Source organism: Parasteatoda tepidariorum, chromosome X2 (assembly GCF_043381705.1).
Source record: "Parasteatoda tepidariorum isolate YZ-2023 chromosome X2, CAS_Ptep_4.0, whole genome shotgun sequence".
NCBI lineage: Eukaryota > Metazoa > Arthropoda > Arachnida > Araneae > Theridiidae > Parasteatoda > Parasteatoda tepidariorum.
The window spans coordinates 50,907,325-50,930,173 of NC_092215.1; the positions used below are offsets into that span (position 1 = coordinate 50,907,325).

The window sequence follows — 22,849 nt, forward strand, 5'->3', positions numbered from 1 at the left end:
AGCCCAATGTGGGCCAATGCCTTCCTAAAGTCTAAACAAGACAAGTCAAAAACAAGTCTATAATTTGGTATAAATAAAACTAAATCAATGGTTCATATTAGGTGTGGCTATTGAATACATAATGAGTCTAAATTTTGATTTGAGTTTCTTTTCAACTTATTGTGAGTTTATTGCACAAAAATTTTACTATGCTCATAAATTATTCAATAAATAATACTTACTTATTTTTTTATATTTCAAGATGTTCATTCTAAATATAGTTTATTATATTTCGAATAAAATAAGCATAAAGCCTGTTGTTCACATACTATAAAAATAGTATCTGAAATTGTGCTTACAATAAAAATTGAGTTTACAATAGTAGCCCCATCATTTTGATTGTCTCATATCTAGTGACATAGTATTGAAAGAAAGTATGGAAAAATTTCATTAGAAAAGTTTGAATTCCATAAATTATACCGAAACAAAATATCGATATTCTAAAGAATCATTACATCCATTCATGCTTAAACTTATTGTCATCAATAATATATTATTATCTATATTTTTCGAGTTTTTAGAAAGCCTAATTTGCCAGTTCCCACAATTATATACACCGAAGAGCCATTACATTATGACCAACCTGCTAATAACATGTAGGACTACCCTTAGCCCTCAAAACTGCTAGCACCCGCCGTGACATTGATTCCACAAGGTGCTGATAGGTAGTCTGAGGTATCTGGTACCAAGCGCTCACCAACTGGTCTTGCAAGTCCCTCACCTTGCGAGGGGGTAGCATGGCAGCACGAATTTGGTTTTCCAAGTAGGACCGCAAATGCTCTATTGGATTAAGGTCAGGTGAATTTGGGGGCCAAGACATGACTTGAAAGTCACTGGAATGTTCCTCGAACCAATCTATGAGGATTCAATCCTTATGACATGGTGCATTATCCTGTTGGTAAACACCATCCCCCGAAAGAAAAACTGTTGCCATGAATGGGTGAACCTGGTCTGCAACTATTTTCAAGTAGCTTACAGACGTCAGGGATTGTTCTATGAGGATTATGGGTCATAATGTGCCCCATGAAAGCATTGTTCCTGGGCGAGAAACCATGAAAACCTGGGCGAGCCCATTGTTATAGATGGAGGGTGGTCATAATGTAATGGCTCTTCGGTGTAAGTAATAGTGGTAGGCAACAGGTTCAAACAAAGCATTTTCTACAAAAGTTGAATTTAGCTTATAGGTTCGAAAGAACTAGAATTCAAGTATAAAATGAAACTACATAATTTCTATTTTCAACGTTATAATGAAAGATATACGAAATAAACTCACTAATCTGAGTAACAATAATATTATTTAATTTGTTTCTAAACTCCAGTTTTAGTTTATAAGAGTTTTCAACGGTCACAATAAATTAGTCGTGTTAGGTGGCCTAATTTGACTGCGAGTTTGATAGAATGCCCCACAAACTGTTGCAAAATCAAGAAATAAATATAAATGAAATCTATCTCTTTGAAATATAGTTATACTATTAGGTTAAACTATAAAAAAATATAACTTTATAGATACTGTCAAACAAAAGTAATCGATACTAGTCGATATTTTCAGATTGAACTATCGATACAAACCGATATAATTAAAATTGATGCTTAATTCGGCTTTAAAAATTGGTATCAGTAATTTTTCCGTGACAATACTCATATGAATCTTGAATGATCCAACTTAAAAAAAAATTATATTTTCTGTTTCTGGGCAATTACACCTTTTATGAATGTTTCATTTGCAGAATTTAAAAGCGCAAAACTCAGTTTAAAAAATTCAAGCAGTTCTAATAATTTTTGCAAAAATAAGTCATGATGTCATTTAAACTTATTCCAGTTTTTAGAAATTTAGATTTAAAAAAAACTGGCTGTTAAAAACGTGACATATTGTGTTATGTCAGTAAAACCTAATTTTTATTTTTAAATTTTTTTTTAAACTTATGAAAATTACAAAAAATTCAGTAAGTGTATATGACTCCAAAACAAAAAATTAGTACTACAACTTAAATATTTTTAACTCAGTTAAATACTTTTAAATTCTACAAATGCGACATTTGTAAATGGTGAAAATTGCCCTATATATGTTTAATTCATCTACTCTATTTATTATATACGCTTTAAGACCTTTTATCTCTTTTATGAATATCTATATTTTTATTGAAGTGAGCTCATTAGTGAATGGTCAATCACTTTTTTTACAATGCTTTCTTTTTTTAATCCCATTTATCTACTTTTATTAAAATTTGTCATACCAATGCACAATACACTAAGAAACAGGTGCCAGCCAAATCTAATAGACTAATTACATTGCCTCTAGTATACTCAAAGGTATAATTGTGGGGAAAATACAAAATAAAATTACTATTCCTAATAATTGTGATACTATTTATTTTGTTTCATAATGTCATTTTTAGCTTATTGAGTCTCTTAGAGCCACAATTAATCAGTCGCGTTAGGTGGCATAATTGCCAGGGTGACCTACAAATTGCTACTTTCTTAAGTAATGTACATGCAAAGAAAAAATTTCTGATAAAATTATCGTATTGTATATTTTTGACATTTCAGGTAAAAAAAACATAATTTAGGTAATTAAGATCAAAATATACGGAATCATTCATTTGGTAAATTTTGGTTTACAAAATTTCAGTTCCTATTACCACACATGTAGTAAATAATACAAAACTAAAAAGTAAATTTAACCTAATGAATGGTTTTAATGTCATGTTCCAAGGTATCATAATAAAATTACCGAATTCTACAACGTTTATTAAATTTTATCACACATTATAAAACCGTATTTTTTATTATCGAACTTCTTGGTGTTCCCAAAAAACCAGAAACACGGTAAATTTTACCACATTCTGGTAATTTTGACCATACTTTTCTCAGTATATAAATGAAATTTATCTCATTGGAATATGGTTGCACTATATTATAATATTAAAAAAATAATTTTTCGACACTGTCATCCTAAAATATCGATACAAACTGACACTATTTAAAATAAATATCAATACTTCGATAGTATCGATATTTTTTCAAATATTCATATTAGTCTCGAATAATCCAACTTGAAAAATAAATCATTTATTCTATCTTTATACCTTTAATCCATCAAATCTATTTATTATAAATGATGTAAGATCTTTTATCTCTTTGATAAATATTCAAATTTTTATTGAAACGAGCTCATTAATTGAAAGGCCAACCACTTTTTTTCTTCTTTTGATGACAATGCTTACTTTTTAGCAATCCTGTTTATTAACATTGGTTGCAATTTTTCGTACGTATCCTCAATAACGCTATGAAACTGGTACCATACAAATCTAGTAGCGTAATAAATCGTTTCAAGGTTCTTGACAACCTTTGCAATGATTAATGCCCGTTATAGAAAAACAATTCTTTGAAGATGAGAAATTTGATACAAAGGTAAAGAATAATGTAATTACAGTTGAGTAAGTTTTAACGTTTAAAGGAAGTAATCTTATAATTTTAAACAAGATTATCTAAAAGCAGTTTATTTAACAAATTAGAAACACGTTATTTTCCTTTTTCAAGCTTAATCAAATGTTGACTAAGTATTTTTTCTTTTTTCATTTGTGTTTTACTTTCTTTGAATTTCAATAGATGGGTTGTCAACTAGAAAATAAAAGTTCTTATTCTAAAATGCAATTAGTTTCATGTGTTATAAATACAGTGTAAACTTCATTAGATAAATTTAAATAACGTAAAGGAATTTAATTATTACTTTCTTGACAAATAAATAAAGAAGCAATATTTGTTTGAGAATATCCTCTATAACAAGTTGTGTTGTATTACGAACTTATTTTTTTTGCAAGAATAAAATAAAAAATAAAATATAATTATTATTAAACTAGCATTGAAACTTCCGATAAAATATTAAAAAAATAATCCGTTATTTAATTGTAAAAATTTAATATCAAATAATTATTTGAAATATATATATACCTATANAAAATTTTAATCTAACTTTTGTCTTTTAAAGGAAAGGTTTTTTACTTTTGAACGAAACTATTGTCGAAAATAAATAAATTTTATTTTTTTGAAACATTTTCCTTTTGATAATTATATCAAAACAAACACTACTTTTGCAAAATAAGAACTCTCTCAGAAATATAACCCTCACTTTGGACGATTTAGCAATCCTTGAGATGTATTTCGTTAATTTTGGAAATAATTTCGTCACGAAATCACGTTGTTTCTGACGAAACACGAATTATCAAATCTATGACGAAAATACTTCCTCAACTCGAAACCTCATCGAAGTGCATTATGGGAGATGGTTAGCTGGAAAGAAGACTTGATAATCGAAAATAAAGCGACGGCCTGCTACCAAGTTGGCCTGGGGCCAAGGAGATCTCGGGTTTGAATCCCATTTCGGGCACTGGTACACCAGTCTACATAGTCACACATAGAACACAGAGATATGTTACAACATATCTCTGTGTTCTATGTGTCCTCATTGTGTGCTTTCGGATACTTTGATCAACCTATATGGTACTCGCAACAAAGGGATTACGAGAAAAATTAGATACATTAAGAGCTACGAGATTTTATTTTTTTGTTTAAAGGTAGAATGATGAAATATTTTCTTAATTTTGGCAAAATTCGTTTCCTGGAAGAAGTGACTATAATTATTTCCTAACTCAGTTTTGACAAAAGCAAAGAAAGTTTCGTGAAATTTGAGTGCCCATTTCTTATAGTAAATAAAAAAAAAAGAAAAAAAAACTAGTAATTAAATACAAATAATTCGCAGCTTGTTTTTTTAGTATGAAATATTAACCGCAGATCTAATGCAAGATGCTCTGAGATTTTGCATTTAATATTAAATAAAGATTGTTCCAAAATTTAAGCAGTATGTTAATATCCCTCATTTGGTGCAACAATGACGTAACTGATAATTAGAGTAGTTATCAGTTACGTCATTGCTTCACCAAATGAGCGATATAAACTTATATGTGCAATGAAACGAAAAAAATAAAAAGAGAGTTGATAGTTGAGGGTTCCTAAAAATTGAGCACTACTCGAAATAAAACGTATTTTTGACGTTGAGCAAGAATTGAAGCATTGTCTAGTTCCACTCGCCTAATTTCTCATCTTAGTGATCAGAATTGGTTGCCTCTAGATCATGTGATCACTGACGTAAGATCTTTTTTTTTCCTTTTGAGTCTAAAGTTTATGATGACTAGGCCATGAAAGTTAACACCTTGAAGGAGGAAATCGGACGCTGTATCTACGTCATTCAATGGTCAACAATGGTCATTGAAATTTCGACCAAGAAGTTCAAATGTGTCAGCAAAGCTATGAAGGCCATTTGCCCTGCATGTTATTCTATATATAACTGTATATTCTTTATGAATAAATAAAAACTCTCAATTTTGCATTAAAAACCTGTGTTTTTTACAAAAAATACTTGCCTAAGTTTTAGACCATCCTGCATACATAAAAGAAAACAAATAATTAAATTTATCATAAATAAAAAACACTAAATGTATGCGATTAAATAATTGGGGTTGATAACTGAATGAAATCATCAACTGGTTGATTATTAATTAAACCTAAAATGCAGCGATAATTTAAAATTATCTTTTCTTGGTGAGCGAATAAATTTTACGTCATTCGGGATTACTTAAATTCATTACCTGCCTACTTTGCCAGTCAATTAAAATAAATGTGCATAGATTGTTCAAAGCATTTAATAGCAAAAAAAAAAAAAGGAAAATAGTTTTTTTTCTAATTTTTATTTTTGGAAGATTCGATATTAAATAAAAGTAAGAGCTAAACATGTCATGATGTTTATCTTCCACATCTGTGCAATTACAATGGTTTAAGCGAAGACCAACATTATCTCGACTGCTCAAAGTTATAAAATAAAACATGATTTTTTTTAAAAAAAAGAATAAACTTGTTTTCTGTTATGTATTTTATAGATAAAAATATTGAGGAATAACAAAAGTCATACTATAATGTGAATATTATTAAATCCTACAATAAATCATATATATCTGGAATAGACTTTACAATAAAGTAAAGCTTCACTCTAAAGCCAATTTGTCAGCTAGGGGTTATGAAGGTAAAGACTCCTTAATTTATAGATCAACAGCATGATGGCGGCAATGTGGTCAGCACCGAATGCCGTTCGCCTTCACTTTCTAGACAAGCGTGTACCCACCAATCTGAAGCTAGGCAGACTTCATGACAATGCTTACTTTTTNCTCCTTAATTTATAGATCAACAGCATGATGGCGGCAATGTGGTCAGCACCGAATGCCGTTCGCCTTCACTTTCTAGACAAGCGTGTACCCACCAATCTGAAGCTAGGCAGACTTCAAGCCACCAATAGGATATAAAACCCTTAAAATGGATGGTTCAGTGCTTTAACTACTGAGCCATCACTACTCAGAATAACACATATAATAGGTCAATTAAAAAAAAAACAAATGTTTATGAATTAAACATACTTATATAGCAAATTAGAGAATGTTTAAAATTTCTAACAAATTATGTAAATTAAGCTACAGAATAGTAAAGTGAGTAATATCCTCCTTTCACTTCTCAGAAAATTGAAAATAAATTATTCTTTCCTTGGTTTTTATTAAAAGCACTTTTTGAGTGCCTTCGCAGTCATAGTTTAGACACTGGGGGTAACAAAGCCAGTTTTGTTCATACCCCGTATAAGAAACCACTATGAGTTTAAATGTATTAAATTAAAACGAAATTGAAGTATAACCAATGAGGTAAGCCTTCCAATAAAAGCCCGTTTGAGGTTATATTTGAAAGAATTTATAAGGTCTACTGTTTAAAATTACGAGTAAATGTAGAAATTTGAGATGAATACAAGTAAAATACAAGTAGTCTTGAATACATGTAAAGTTTTATAAACTGACCTTTAAACACACACAGTATTAAAATATGTGATCTATAACTTCATGATAACAATGAACTTACAGCATCAAAATTGACTGCTAAACTCAAATCAACAGTGTTGCTAAAATTAGCGTTTAAAATCTACCCTGAAAGAAGTCTATGTTACCCTGGTGTTCTAAATAGCCACGGATGATGGTATCATGTTGCATATTTAGTATAATACACACGAGTTCAGTGATTTAATATTTGAAACCCATAAATTTATGAGGAAATTCTCTTGAATAGAAGAAAAGTTTTATAAACTGATTTTTAAACACACACACAATATTGAAATATTATAACTATATCCAATAATCAATCAAATCAAATTCAAAATAATTTGATAATCAAATTCAAAACAGTACTGTTAAAACCTGTGTTTGAAATCTATCAAGCAGGAAGTCTAAGTTCTCTGGTTGACCAAGTAACCCCAGATTAGGTATCATATTGCATATTTTGTTTAATACGCATAAGTTTAATGCTTAAAGTTTTGAAACGTATAAATTTATCATGAAGTCTCTTAAGTACCAGAAAGGGTTTAATACACTTTAAAACTTAACTTTAAAATACACACGCTGCTCTAAAATCAGTAATCTATATCTTAACTGTAACAAGGAACTTAAAGCGTTAAAATTAGCTATCAAACTCAAAATAGTGTTGTTAAAATTAACGTCTGAAATTTACCCTTCAAGAAGTCTAAGTTACCCTGGTGTTCTAAGTAACCCCAGAGGACGACGGTATCATGCAACATACTTGATGTAATGCACACATATACAGAATATGCATAAGATGTAAATTATTATTAGCATAAAAGCTTTTCATGTGTGATCTATATCTGTAATATGTACTAAAATATGTGATCTATATCTTAACTGTAACAAGGAACTTATAGCATGAAAATTAACTATCAAACTCAAAATCGTGTTGTTAAAATCAGCGTCTGAAATTTATCCTGCAAGAAGTCTAAGTTACCCTGGTGTTCTAAGTAACCCCGGAGGACGGTATCATGCAACATACTTGATGTAATGCACACATATACAGAATATGTTAAAAATGCAAATTTTTATTAGCACAAAAGTTGTGAATAATGCATATACATTTAAACCATTTTTGACATTTTCTTGGCTTATTGAAAGCTGGAATTCATAGTCAAAAAAGAAAACTGAATAGTTCACATGAATATAGTTATTATATGAATTCCTTTTTAAAGTTAATTTATGAAATTTATGTACATATAAATTAGACTAAGTGCTTTTTAAAGTTAAACTTTATGTGAATTATTGTGTTTGAACAAGATGTTTAGCTATTGTTTAAACTTAAAGCACTTATAACAATATTCACCAAAATTATCGAAGAATGAAAGCTTTAAGTTTAAACTTTTAAAGGAAATAACAATTTAAAGCAACTATTTTCTAACTGCCTTCTTTAAAATTTTATTTTCAAAGGATGAGAAAACGTCTACAATGACAATAGCACTTTCAAAACTCAGGATAGAATGAATAAATACAAACTTTTATGAGCTAAATCGAGTAAAATGAAAGCGATAGTTTATGGCACAATAAAATGCTGAAGTAGTTTCAGACCAATTACAATTTAATTTTACTCATTAATATTTCAATGCACGAGTAGTTTATTATTAGAAAGTTTTATTATTGAAGCGGAAAATACTTTTCTTGCTATTCTTATTTATGTCTAAACAATATAAAAGCAATTAAATTTCTAAAAAAGTTTTTGATATTGGTATATGTAGTTCTTTTTATTTAAATTTTTATTTTATTTTATCATAATCTACAAACACCCAATCTACCTAAGGTGTGTAAGGAAATATATGTCCAATTTCGCTATCCGGTAATTTTAAACCTAATTCAGAAAACGAGGGACATCCACTTAGTGTGGTGGTTTCAATCTTCGCCTACCACGGTTTTGGTTGGGGTTCAATTTACCGTTTTAAAGGCTGTGTGTTTAATTGAACTCCGATCACGCCCTAGTGGGAAAGGATCAACTCTAATGTAATGTCTCCGCTTGTTTCAGAGCCTGAAAGGTCAGCGCATAGTTGTACGGTTGGGGAGAATGGTGCGGAGGACAGGGGATCATTACCAAAATCTGCTCTTTGACCAAAATTGTGGTAGTGTTGTTCGCGTATGCGCTATTATTTTCTTTGGTTCTGCAATCTCATGAAAAATTCTTTTTTTATGAATAATATGCTATTTTATAAATAATAGCAATTTTTTATAAATACTATTTATAATACACTATGTAATAGTAATTCATGTGTGTTCGGTTAATTGTTATGTATCTTTAAGTAGCGCCCTCAATGCTAATTCTGGTAATAGGGTAAAAATGACAACATGAAGAAAAGCCTCAGTTTAGTGAAAATAAATAACGTTTGTAATACCATAATTTTAATCTTTAAAAAGTCACTCCACGCAACTTGGCTCATAAAAATATTCAGTGATTGTATGATTTTCCTCTACGTAAAAAAATATCGCCAAATCACCAACTTATTTTTAAAAAAATCTTTTGTAGTTTTTAAAATATTTAAACTATTTGATTATTCTGAAGGTCAGATAATGATTTACGACACGATGTTTTGAATAGTTAAAATTTTAACCTTGCCTCGAGGGAAAGACGCTTAAATTGTGGTTTTTTAAATTTTTTTTTAAGAACTCCCTTAAGAACGTTTCCTAGACCGTCGCCAATAGCTTATAAGTGCTGCTTAATGCTACGTTAATAACCAAACCAATCACAAAACAGGGTAGCTCTTAATTCAAGTATTGGAAAATTCGCACCTTCGTAAATGATTTTTTTAAGTAACAATATCTTCGAATAAATAAAAAAATCTCAAAATCTGCCATGGTCAGCCTGATTGTAAAGTGACTCTTATAATACCGTAGGGAGAGAGAAGTATACAAACGCTCTGTACTTTTAATAAAAAACTCAATAAGTACGTAAATCAGAAAATTTGTGAGTCTGCATTGGTGAACAGTAATACTCCTTAACACCTTAACCTATAAAGCCTTATTATCCATAGAGCCTTTATACAAAAACAACAAAACATAATATATAGAAATTATTATAATCTATAGGGATTAACGTCATTTTTTAATGCATCTAAATAAACTATTAATTATTAGTATCTAAATAATTAGTATCTAAATAATTAGTATCTAAATAAACTATTGATTTATAAAACTCATGCTCACTATTTATGCTTTTGTTCTGAATGAGAAAAAGTAATACTGCACATCAAAAGTTCAGCAAAATCTATAGGATTAATTGAATACTAAACTTGAAATTATTTTAGATTTTCATTGCTGAGTATGTCATAAACTCTCGATTTCTAAAATTCAAATTTGTTCCTCAACTTTTGTTTGAAATGATTGGAAAGCATGGCACATCTGAATTTTAGCAAGTTTCTTCCAGAAAAATTTAATGAAAAATTTCAGATTTTGAATATTAAATATCTCAAATATTATTTCTTTATGAAACTCATATCGTTTAAGATTTTTGTTAGGATTGATAAATAGAAAGGCATATTTAAATTCCAGTAACGTTTATCGAGTTTTAATTAGCAACAAATATGAAATTAGTTTAAAAAATTTTCAATTGCTCAATAGTAGATGGACGCAGAGAAATGAAATAAAACTACTTTTTTTCCGAAGGTGATATTTATGGCATCATTATACCACAAAACATCATATTGCCTACTTCGAAATCTTTAAATTGTTTCATTAAGGACATTTTCGTTAACAATTTATGTGGGATATTATTATATGAGTCTAAGCCTTTTAATAATCCATTTTTAACCTTACAGAACTTATTAAGATCTTTCGATTCGAACGCCAGAAATAGAAGTATGTATAGCGTATGTAATTTTCAACTAATTTATCTTAAGCCTTTTCTCTTAAGAATTTGTTTAACTTATTTTTAGTAATACTAATAACCGATTTTATTTCAGATTCAATCTTTGCAGTAATATTGCAGCAGTATTTCGTTATTCTTGATAATTATATTTTAACGAAATCGTATGATTTTTCTTAACGAAACTCGATCTTTCCAACATTTTTCGAAATTGCTTCTTTATTAGTGAGTCATCATGCTTCATTCTGTGTCTTCTTATAGCACTAAAGGTGCCTTTCAACAGTTTTTATTTCATTTTAAACTTTTGACTTTGTATAATGATGGTTTTTTAACTAGTTTCTATTTTTGAAAAAGCATATACTTTTGAGAAATTCATATTACATACAAGTGAAAATAGGCTCAATTTTTCGGAATCCATTGGGAGAAAAAAATTCTGGTAAAATTACCGTGCTGCATGGTAAGGAAATTTCGGGTAACGAAAAAATATAACTCTGGTTAATAAAACCAAAATATATGGTATTTAAGCCATTCATTTGGTAATTTTCCGCTCATATGGTAGTGCTTACCGGAAATTACGGTTTTCAAAATTATAGCTCTTATTAACACATATTTAGTAAAGAATACTAAGCGGAATCATCCGGAAAAATATTCTGGTAAAATTACCTTACCGTATGGTAACGACATTTTTAGTAAAACAGAAACATAATTGTGATAATAAAATCAAAATATACCATATTTAAACCATTTATTTGGTAATTTTTCTGTTTACACTGTAACGGTTTACCGGAAATTCTGGTTTTAAAAATTATAGATCTTATTGCCACACATTTAGTAAAAAAGACAAAATGTAAAGTAAACTTAACCGAATATGGGATTTTTATGCCATGCTTTAAGGGATCATGATAAAATTATCAAACTTTACCTCAATAAGCGAATTTTATCACATATTATAAAACCGTATTTTATTGCTAATTTTACGAAAATCATTTCCAAAGCACTGCGGAAAAAATAACCAAGCTTTTTGGTGTTCCCATAGAACCAGAAACATGGAAAATTTTACCATATTTTGGTAGTTTTGACTATACTCTTTTTTTTCAGTGCAGGCTGAGAGAATTTTTAAAAAAAAAAACGAAGTTAAAAAAAAAAGAAACGAAAAAAATTCTGAATACTAATTTTTTACCATATTTTATATTACAGTAACAAACAATAAGCAAAGCTAAGCAAAGCATGCTCATATATGATTATAAGGCAAATAAAAACTAGTAAAAGCTATGCTATCGAGCTAGTTAGTGCTTCTAACTGTTAAGCGGGATCCCTGATCCATAATTGTTTATGGATCAGATAATCAAATAATTTACTTACAAGTTTACTGCTTTAACTTGCTCGGTATTGTTTTTTTTCACACTGCAAAAAAGTCAATTTAATTAAGAATCATGATTTATGGCATAACACATTAAAAAATAGCTTAATAACAATATAAACAATCATATAGCAGTTCTCGGAATAAAACTTTAAACTGAGACACTGTTTGAGGAAAATTTATTTTCAAACTTAAATTATAAGTAATTTAATATAAAATTATATGTAATTGTTGATGCATAATTCTTAAAAAATATATACTTAAAAAATGTATACTTAAAATATATAATGTATGAAGTAAAATTAATAATCTTATAGGGTGTTTTCAAAACACCTTTCTTAACGTACAGTTTTCGAATTTCTTTGTAAACAGATCAAAAACAGCGACTTATATGCAGAATTAAATCTAAAATCAATAGATTCAGATTTTCATATATTAACGAGTTAAATTTCTTTCAATTTAAAAGCATGTTAAGTCTTAAAACCGAATTATGACAACCATTGCTCTATTCTTAATTATTTTGGAAAAGATTATTTAATGAAACTGCTTTCTTTTTATTGGTAAGTAACCATAATTTCTTTCTTTTAATTTCCGCTTTCAAAGACTTGATAATGCAATGCATATGTCCTATTACTACATTATCTTCTCTGAACAAGATAATAAAACTAGCAGTAGAATAATTAATTTTTTTTATTCGTTACTTAAAAATGGACTTATCGCCTTCAGTATCGCTCATGGTTTAATTCCTTTGGTCTTACCTCTTTTGGATTTTGGAGTACAATAGAATAACTGTTGTAGTAGACCACCTACAACTAAGCATAAAAAACTAGAAAACTCTCAATTATACAGGGTGTTTCGTAAGCACTAACTTTAATAAGTATTTTTATGAATTTTGGCAAAAAAAGAAATAAAAATATCCATAGATTTGATGTCACAAATTAATATTAATTAAAAGACACCGAAATCTGACGAATTACGATCGAGATCAAGATTAATGAAAGTAGGATTGAAAACATCAAAATTAGACTGTTTGTCTGATGGAACTGAAGAGTGCTTGTCTGATGGAACAAAAGGGTACTTTGTTTAATGAAATTGTTTTACATTAAAATGTTTTTTCAATCTCCGTTATGTAGGTTTCTAAAAATGAACATCAAGGGCGGTGAGCGAAAAACACCCTTTGTAAACAGAAGCTATTTAGTATTTAAGCTATTTATGTACATAAATGTACATTTACATTATGTACCTGTACATAACATGCACATAATCAATAAACACATCAGTACATGTACACAAATGTACATTATGTACATAAATAGCTTAAATTTATAAATGATTTTATAATTTAATCTTAATGAAAAAATTGGCAAAATGCCAAATAAGGGCGACAAATTGCGTTTGAGAAGTATTTGACTCATATGTCATAGATTAATCAAACGCATGTTTTTTTTTAAAAATGAATTTTAAAATACAAACATACACTAAAGATTTACATACAAAGGTTTTAAGAAAAGAATTTATAAAAGATGACTCTTTTAGAAATGAGCAAAGCATTTTCATTGTGGAAATTTTTTTCAAAAACAAGTATTGTTTTTTTCTTCGTAACTACGCGATTAAACTTGTAAATTATGATGTGGGCAATTCAATCATTTATGAGGATATAAAATAAGTTATGACTTTTCCGTGGCGAGTAAAGATACACGACTTAAAACGACACTCTAATTTACCTTCGAGTTTCTATTCGAAAAATAAAAGGAAAACTGATTTACGGAGTACAATGACTTCTCGACAAAGAAAGAATATAAATTTTAATATTCTAATACCAAAAATTTCATACAGCTTTTTTGTAAACAGTAGGAAAAATGCACGTCCAGTATTATTTAATCTTTTAAGGCTATTCGAAGAATAAAAGAAAGAGTGATTCTGATGAAAAAGAATAGATTTACATTACAGGAGGATACATAAAAGATACGCTGTAGAAAGAAAATACGTAGCTCAAGATACAAGATACATTTAGATTACCTGTAGTAATATTAATTACTTATAATAATATCGATTTTACTAATAACAATTCTCGTACTAATTACTAATTTTACTGATACTACTAATAATACTAACTACTAATTCTACTAACGCCACTAATAATACTATCTAATAATTCTACTAACGCTACTATTAAACTAACTACTAATTTTATTAACGCTACTATTAATGCTAACTACTAATTTTACTAACGCTACTAATAATACTAACTACTAATTCTACTAACGCCACTAATAATACTATCTAATAATTCTACTAACGCTACTATTAACACTAACTACTAATTTTACTAGCGCTACTATTAATGCTAACTACTAATTTTACTAACGCTACTAATAATACTAACTACTAATTCTACTAACGCCACTAATAATACTATCTAATAATTTTACTAACGCTACTATTAACACTAACTACTAATTTTACTAACGCTACTATTAATGCTAACTACTAATTTTACTAACGCTACTAATAATACTAACTACTAATTTTACTAAAGCTACTAATAATATTAACTACTAATTTTATGAATACTACTAACAATGCAAACTACCAATTTTATTGAAACCAATACTACATTAATTTTAATATTCTAAAGATAATAATTGTAAATATCCTATTTGTATGCAGTTGAAAAATTTAAGACCAGTAATAATAATTATCGTACTAATTACTTATTTTATTAATACTATTAATAATATTAACTACTAATGTTACTAATATTGCTAATAATATTAACTGCAAATTTTGCTAATACTAATACATCATTAACTGTAGTATTCTAAAAATGGTAATTTTAAATATAATACTTGTAAGCAATTGGAAAAATGTCGACCTGTATAATATTATCTTTTAAAACTAGTTGAGGAATAAAAGAAAGATAAATATTGTGAATTGATGAAAAAGAATAGAACAACATTTCAAGAAAACATATGAAAGTTCCTTTGCAAGAAGAAATGAATAGCTCGAGATAGATGATAATAGTTGGATCAGGGGAAAAGAATGTGCTTGTTGTCAGACAAATTTAAATAAAATAGATACTTTAGATACATAATTTTACTACTAATAATTATCATAATTACTATTTTTACTAATGCTACTAATTATATTAACTACTAATTTTACTAATACTACAAATAATGCTAAGTACTAATTTGACTATGACTCTAATAATGCTAAATACTAATTTTGCTAATATTACTCTAATAATGCTAACTATTAATTCTACTAATTATACTAAATACTGATTTTATTAATACTACTAATAATACTGCCTTTTATTTTTACTAATACTACAAATAAGAGCCGCGATGACTCAGGAGAATGAGCGTTCGCCTTCCAACGAGGTGAGCCGGATTCGAATCCCAGAGATGGCTGGTCGATACGAATTCCGCATCCGGCTTGCACCGACCGCAGTTCTGACGTAAAATGTCCTCAGTGGTAGACAGATCATGGGTTAGAGTACCCAGGCTAACAGTGGGGGGTTTTCCTCTCCGGGTAACGCAAATGCGGGTTAGTCCTCCACGAAGGCAAATTTCTCCCAATACTTGATCCAGGAGTTCCTTTGTTTACTGGATTGGGTTCAAAATTACAAAGCTACGGAGTTGAACATTAGTAGTCGTAAACCCAAAATTGGGTCTGCTGTTCAACGACGGTTATAAAATAAAAATAAAATACTACTACTAATTTTATTAATACTACTAATAATATTAACTACTAATTTTGCTAACAGTAATACAAGGCCGGTATAGTCTGGTTGATAGGGCATTGGGGCCCTGTCCAAGAGGTCATAGGTCCGATCCGCGCCTGCCGATGACTGCCCGTGTAGTAAATGGTTACGATGCACGTTAAATCTGTTGGGTCACAATGTCCTCCATGTTCCTATAACAAATCATTCTTCTGGGGGCATTAATCCTTGTCTTTTAGATTGAGTTCAAAATTACAAGGCGGCGGAGCTGAAGATTAGTAGTCGTAAACTAAAATTTGGGTCAGCTGTTCAACGACAGTTATGAAATAAAAATAGTAATACAACATTAATTTCAATATTCTAAACATGACAATTTTAAATATCCCATTTGTAAGCAGCTGGAAAAATGTGCAACCAGTGATCTTTTAAGACTATTTGAAGAATAAAAGAAAGAGAGATTTTGATATTCGATGAAAAATAATAGATCTACATTACAAGAGGATATATAAAAGATCTCTTTGAAAGAAGAGAATACGTAGAACCAAAGATACAAGATAATGATTGGATCCAAAGAAAAACAAATGCGTTTGATGGTAGATAAAACTAATATCGCTTTTTGGGTGAGGAATTGAATAAAAACGTATATACGCATACATTTTAGAAAAATACTCGCATAAGCTTATGAGATAAGAGATTGTATATTTCCGAGACAAGACAAGCATTGCGTAGACATTAAGAGATATATACAATATGACAGATAGAACAAAGTTCATAGTTGTTTTATCTTTTAACAGTAATCTCTTATCATTCAAAGATTATTTTTTGTCTTGACAAGTTGTTATATTTTAGAAAGATAAATGATCTTTTAATATTTACGGGAAATCCTATGAAAAGAAAGCTTAGAAAATATCTTGAAATGTATCAATAATAAGCCATTAATTTGCTTTAACTGGTAATAAAATTAATATCTGATAAGTGCTGTCATCTTCTTAATAAGATGATAAATAAAAAGAATTAATGACGTAATAATTATTTCTTAATTGGTTTAGACCAAAGATCACTCTTTATCTACTGCTCAATTGCTCCATCGTTCTAACTCATCAATAAGTAAATATATATGGGTCATCATATAAAAAAGAGCGTATTTTTGTCACAAGTAATTTACGATAAATAAATCATGTTGCTTGAATGAGATTGTTTTTTTGAGCTCATATCAATTTGAAGTCACATAATTTATTTTTCCTATACATACTTTATTTCTTTTATAATTACTTTTATACATTTGAAAAACTTAATATTTATATTAAATCTGAAACTCAAAGAGCAAAAGCATAAGAAAGTAATATTATGAAATTTTTTAAGGGTAATATTAGGAAGTTTTGTTTCGTGGGGATAGTATTTATCGACCATGTCAACTTTCATCTATGAAAACGTACCCTACCATAGAATCAAATTAACATGTCTTATATACCAGTGAATTGGATTTGTATATTTGTAGTGGTAGATATGCTACAGTACTCCCCCACCAGAATTATAGCAGTGATAGAATTCGATGAATGGATACCACTAGTAGATTCATTGCTGTTTTTTGTGAGTAGCAGGGAGAGCTGTATTAAAATCACCGTACTTTTTGCTGATCGTGAGAGCTGCATTAAGTTCACGGTCGTGGTTGCTCCTGTGTTGCCTTTAGCAGTCGAGTGCATACGTTGTGTGTGATTGAAACTGAACAGCAACAGCGCTAGAAGGTGGATGATGTTGCAGTCACAAGTAGCGAGTCAACTGTTCAATGTGGACCATCCTACGAAATAGGCATATTCAGATTGAAGTGGGCGTTATTGTCAAGATAGGCGTGTTCATATCGAAGTGGGAGTTACTGCCCAGGTAGGTGTGTTCACATCACGTCCGGGTCACCAATGTGGGGATAGTAGTTATCGACCATGTCAACTTTCATCTATGAAAAGTTACCCCACCATAGAATCGAGTTAACATGTCTTATATACTAGCGAATTGGATTTGTATATTTGTAGTGGTAGATACGCTACAGTATACATTTAATCTTGGATTCAAAAAATGATTAACATAAAGGGGTGTATAATTACTTTTGTATTTCAAATGATGTTTAGGAGGATATTCAACTTCCTATAGAGCAGAAACTATTTAATAACGTCCATTTCAATTTCTTTTTTATATTAATAACAATATTTAGCGATTGTATTTATAATGTAAAAAAGAGAAGTACATTCTGAAATGCAAAACTGCCAGGGTAACTAAACAGTAATCGAATCGATGCTTACTTCCGATTCGATGCTTACTTTCTAAATCCTTTGTATTCAGAATAGAAATACCTTCCCATGTATTTAATTTAATTTTTAGACTACTATTTTTTATGAATACGTACACAAAGGAGGAAATACGTTATAAATACATATATTGAACAATTTAAAAAAAAATAATAACTGCTATTTTACTGATTATTCTTTCTATTTAAAATTTCAAAAAGATTAATTGAAAACTTATCTATCGTTTTTTTTAGCTGGAAATTTCTTTTATACTGAATTGGCTTTAACGTAATTGCTAAATAAACGTTTAATTTTATTTTTAGATAAATTTTTTAATTTATTAAGGAAAAAAGCTTATATGTGTAAAAAAAAAGAATTCTTGTATTAAGCACAGATAAATATAATTTCTATTTTGCTACTTTACTGATTATTCTTTCTATTTAAAATTTCAAGAAGATTAATTGAAAACTTATCGATCGTTTTTTAGCTGCAAATTTATTTTATACTGAATTGGGTTTAACTTAATTGCTGAATAAACGCTTAATTTTATTTTTAGATAAATTTTCTAATTTATTAAGGAAAAAAACTTATATTTGTAAAAAAAAAATCATGTATTAAGCACAGATCTATATAATTTCTATTTTTCATGCTGAAAAATTCAAGTTAATAACGTAAATCATACAAAATAAATAATTAAACAAATTGTTTACTTCTTCCTCTTCAAATACACTGCAGCCAAGTTTTATTATAATTGGCCCTGTTGTTTCGGAGGTAACCAACTGAATTTTAAAATTCTCTTAATTTTTGACTCCTTTGTTTTAAGCACATTTTAATGCAAATTCGTTCGTAAACTGTTTTTCCTTTTAAATTTTAAACTTCTTATATGAGTGCTAAAATAATTAAAAAAATTTGTTTTTTATTAATTTTAAATAAATTTACAGAAATATAAATTGAAAAGGAAACGGATATTTTTGTAAAAAAATTTAAATAGCTTAAATTACCAGCAATTGTTACATTTATTGCTAGTTAACATTAATTACGCTATTATTGTTAACAGTGATTAAATTAAAATAATCAGTGTAATTTAAAAGTTTATAAACAGTCAACAAAAAGAAAACTAATATTTGAGATAAAAGTTATATATTAAGGACATTTCATTATCATAAAGTAGTTAATAAAATTTACTCACTCTCTTAGTGATAAAACTCAGAACTTAATTCTTGATTAAATTTATAGTTATAACTTCTCCCATTTTCAATTAATTTTTCAGTTAATTAAGTTTGCACTATGCCTATGTAAGAATTAACATAAAGTCTTTTATTCACTAGCAAAAAATTTATTAAGCAAAATCTAATTTCATTATCTTAAAACCGTTCACATTTAAAATTATAGATTATTTCCACATAATATTTCAGTTTGGAGTAAATCTATAAATTGAATTCTTCACACGTTGTTTTAGTATTTTTAACCGCTTACTTCTAAGATGAAAAATACTTAGAAGACGCTAGAGATGGTATAAAAGAAAATGACTTTAAGTCGTTGCTTTAGTAATCGTAAGCCGAAGATTCAGGATATGGTATTTTCGTGCTTACCATCTAGTCGTAAAATTCTTTATGATTTACGACGGAGGAAATCTTCTAGGAGGAATGCTGTGTGTGTGATTTACGAATTCTGAAATCTCACTTTCGTTTGTAAAAATCGTTTAACGTTTTGGAATTGCGTTCAACTATTCAAGTACGAGGAGATTGCTTCAAAAGGAATCGTAAAATCCATATTTATCTTTATGTTATCCTATCGGTTTATCATTCTTTCGTCAATTTAACACTGTTTTAATTCTTGCCGTGTGTTTCAAGATTAGTGAAAATGAAATTTTGCCTCTCTTTTAGATGATTTATTGTAAAAATTGTATTTTTAATAAGTTTTTAGTTTATTGGTAGATTGTATGAAAGCGACAACCATTACGAGTTTTTATGAATTTGTCATTTATGGATAGTTTGCTTAGAGTAGTTTTATTATTTTTTATCCTATCGGTTTATGATTCTTTTGTCAATTTAAAAATGTTTTAATTCTCGCCGTGTGTTTCAAGGTTAGTGAAAATGAAAGTTTGCCTCATCTTTGGATGAGTTATCGTAAAAGTTTTATTTTTAATAAGTTTTCAGTTTATTGGTGGATTGTATAGAAGCGACAACCATAAAGAATTTTTATGAATTTGTCATTTATAGATAATTCGTTTAGAGAAGTTTTATTACTTTTAATTTTCTTGATTTATTGGACATTTAAAATACACTAAATTTAGTGATTTGCAAATCTAGAAGTTTCTCTTTGTTAGTAATAGTCGTTTAGCGTTTTGGAATTGCGTTCAACTATTCAAGTACGAGGAGATTGCTTCAAAAGGAATCGTAAAATCCATATTTTTCTTTATCTTATCCTATCGGTTTATCATTCTTTTGTCAATTTAACACTGTTTTAATTCTTGCCGTGTATTTCAAAATTAGTGAAAATGAAAATTTGCTCCAATATTTCAATTGCAGTGGGGAGAGTTATTATAAAAACTTTTTTTTAATGAGTTTTTAGTTTATTGGTAGATTATATAGAAGCAACAACCATTAAGAATTTTTATGAATTTGTCATTTATAGATAATTCGTTTAGAGAAGTTTTATTACTTTTAATTTTCTTGATTTATTGGACATTTAAAATACACTAAATCAAGTGATTTGCAAATCTAGAAGTTTCTCTTTGTTAGTAATAGTCGTTTAGCGTTTTGTAGTTGCGTTCAACTATTCAAGTAAGAAGGGATTGCTTCCAAAATAATCGTGAAATTCATATTTTTCTTTATCTTATCCTATAGGTTTATCTTTCTTTGGTCTATTTAACACAGTTTTATTCTTTCTGTGTGTTTCAAGATTAGTGAAAATAAAAATTTGCTACAATATTTCAACTGCAGTGGGAAGAGTTTTTTTAAAAACTTTATTTTTAATAACTTTTTTAGTTTATGGATAGTATGTAAGTAAGCATTTCCCAATAAGAATTTTTATGAACTTATCATTTACAGATAATTCGTTTAGAGTAGTTTTATTGCTTTTCTTTTTCTTTTGATTTATTGGAAATTCAAAATACACTAAATTAAGTGATTTACAAATTCGAAAATCTCCCTTTGCTTGTTAAACAGTCGCTTAAAATTTTGGAATTACTTTCAACTATTCAAGTACGAGGGGTTTTCGTTTAAAGAAATCGTGAAATCTATAATTTTCTTTTCCTTTTCTTATCGGTTTTCTGGTTCTTTCGTCAATTTAATACTGTTTCAATTACTGTCAAGATTAGCGAAAATGAAATCATTTTAATGTCTGTTTTTACAGTTTTGACACCATGCTAGTTGTAAATGGATAAAAAACCATATAATTTTGTATTCATGATTTTTTAACCATACTGGTTGCAAACAGTTTTAAAACTGTAAAGGTAAAAAATGTTCTTTACCTTAAACTGCATGGTTAATTGGAAAGACAGACTGATGTCGGTTATTTTACAGTAGTTTTAGAATGAAAACTGTAACAGTATATATCATTACGTAATTTTATCCTAATATATTTAGGCGATTAGAAAAGCTTACAAACATTTTCGTAGACCTAAAAATAAACCAAACATTTTATAAATTATATAAAGGAATAAATGCGCAATGGTATTTCTTTGCGACGTTCTAATAAAATTACCATTTTTACCATGTTTTGAATACATTTGAATATTACAGGATCAGTAATAATAGATGTGCAGTGAAACAGAGTGATGACAAATTGCAATGCAGAGGGATGCTATAAGCAAATCAAAAATCTACTTTAAATCGTTCAAAAAACAATCATCGCGAAAGCCTTGAAATTGTAAATGCAGTTCTGCGTTCGGAATAACAAATAATGTAGAATAAAGAATCTAGTGCATTGTATGGAATCTTCGTGAATTATTTATGCTCCAGCAGAGGTAAATTTTATCGCCAAATCAAAATAAATCCTTTACAACACAGTGAAATCACAGCAGATGCAATTCTAGAAATAAAAGATGTTAAATTTACTGTCGTTCTTAATTGCTGTCCTTTTGAATTAATATTATTCATTTATTTTATTCGAACAATATTTGCTGTCTTATCTGTGCTTTTTTTTGTTGAAGTTGTAGCTTTTACAGTCAAATGCGTTTTTTTATACATAAATTTTTAAAACTAGTGTAATAATTTTGAACCTTAAATGTTGACGGTAATTATAATCAAATTTTTTGTAATGACTATATATAATTTCGTAAAACAATTCATATGATAATTAATTATCATTCAAATGCAAACTTTTGAATAAAGATTGATCATAAAGTGTTTGACTAATGGGCAATTCTGAATTATATATGATATAGTAATATTATGAAGCAATGAATTAATAATGTAATGTGAATGAATTAATTGATATTGATAAATATAATAGTAATGGTAAATTGAATTATTGGGTTACGCTCTTCTAAATGGTGGTTAGATCATCCATCTGGGGACCTAAAGGTCTTTGGTTCCATTCCCACCCACGGCAAAAAAAAATATTTTGCATTTCCCTCCACATTGATGACCACATACAGTGAACACGTAAATCACTCACTCCTCAACAGATGGCAGCAATAAACTACATCTGCTTGATCCACGGTTCATT

The 22,849-nt window shown here is 28.7% G+C and overlaps 1 protein-coding gene across 2 annotated transcripts in view; it reads right to left on the reverse strand.

Annotated features, from left to right (window-relative positions):
• The window catches only part of LOC107443799 (uncharacterized), a 406,219-nt gene that overhangs the window by 48,616 nt on the left and 334,754 nt on the right, over positions 1 to 22,849 (reverse strand). The window contains exon 3 of one of the 2 annotated variants that reach the window (XM_043040926.2): positions 12,172 to 12,213. The exons of the other annotated variant lie outside the window; for it this stretch is intronic. Within the exon in view, the coding sequence (XP_042896860.1) occupies positions 12,172 to 12,213 (42 nt within the window). The remainder of the gene's footprint in view (positions 1 to 12,171; positions 12,214 to 22,849) is intronic. 2 annotated transcript variants of the gene reach the window in all.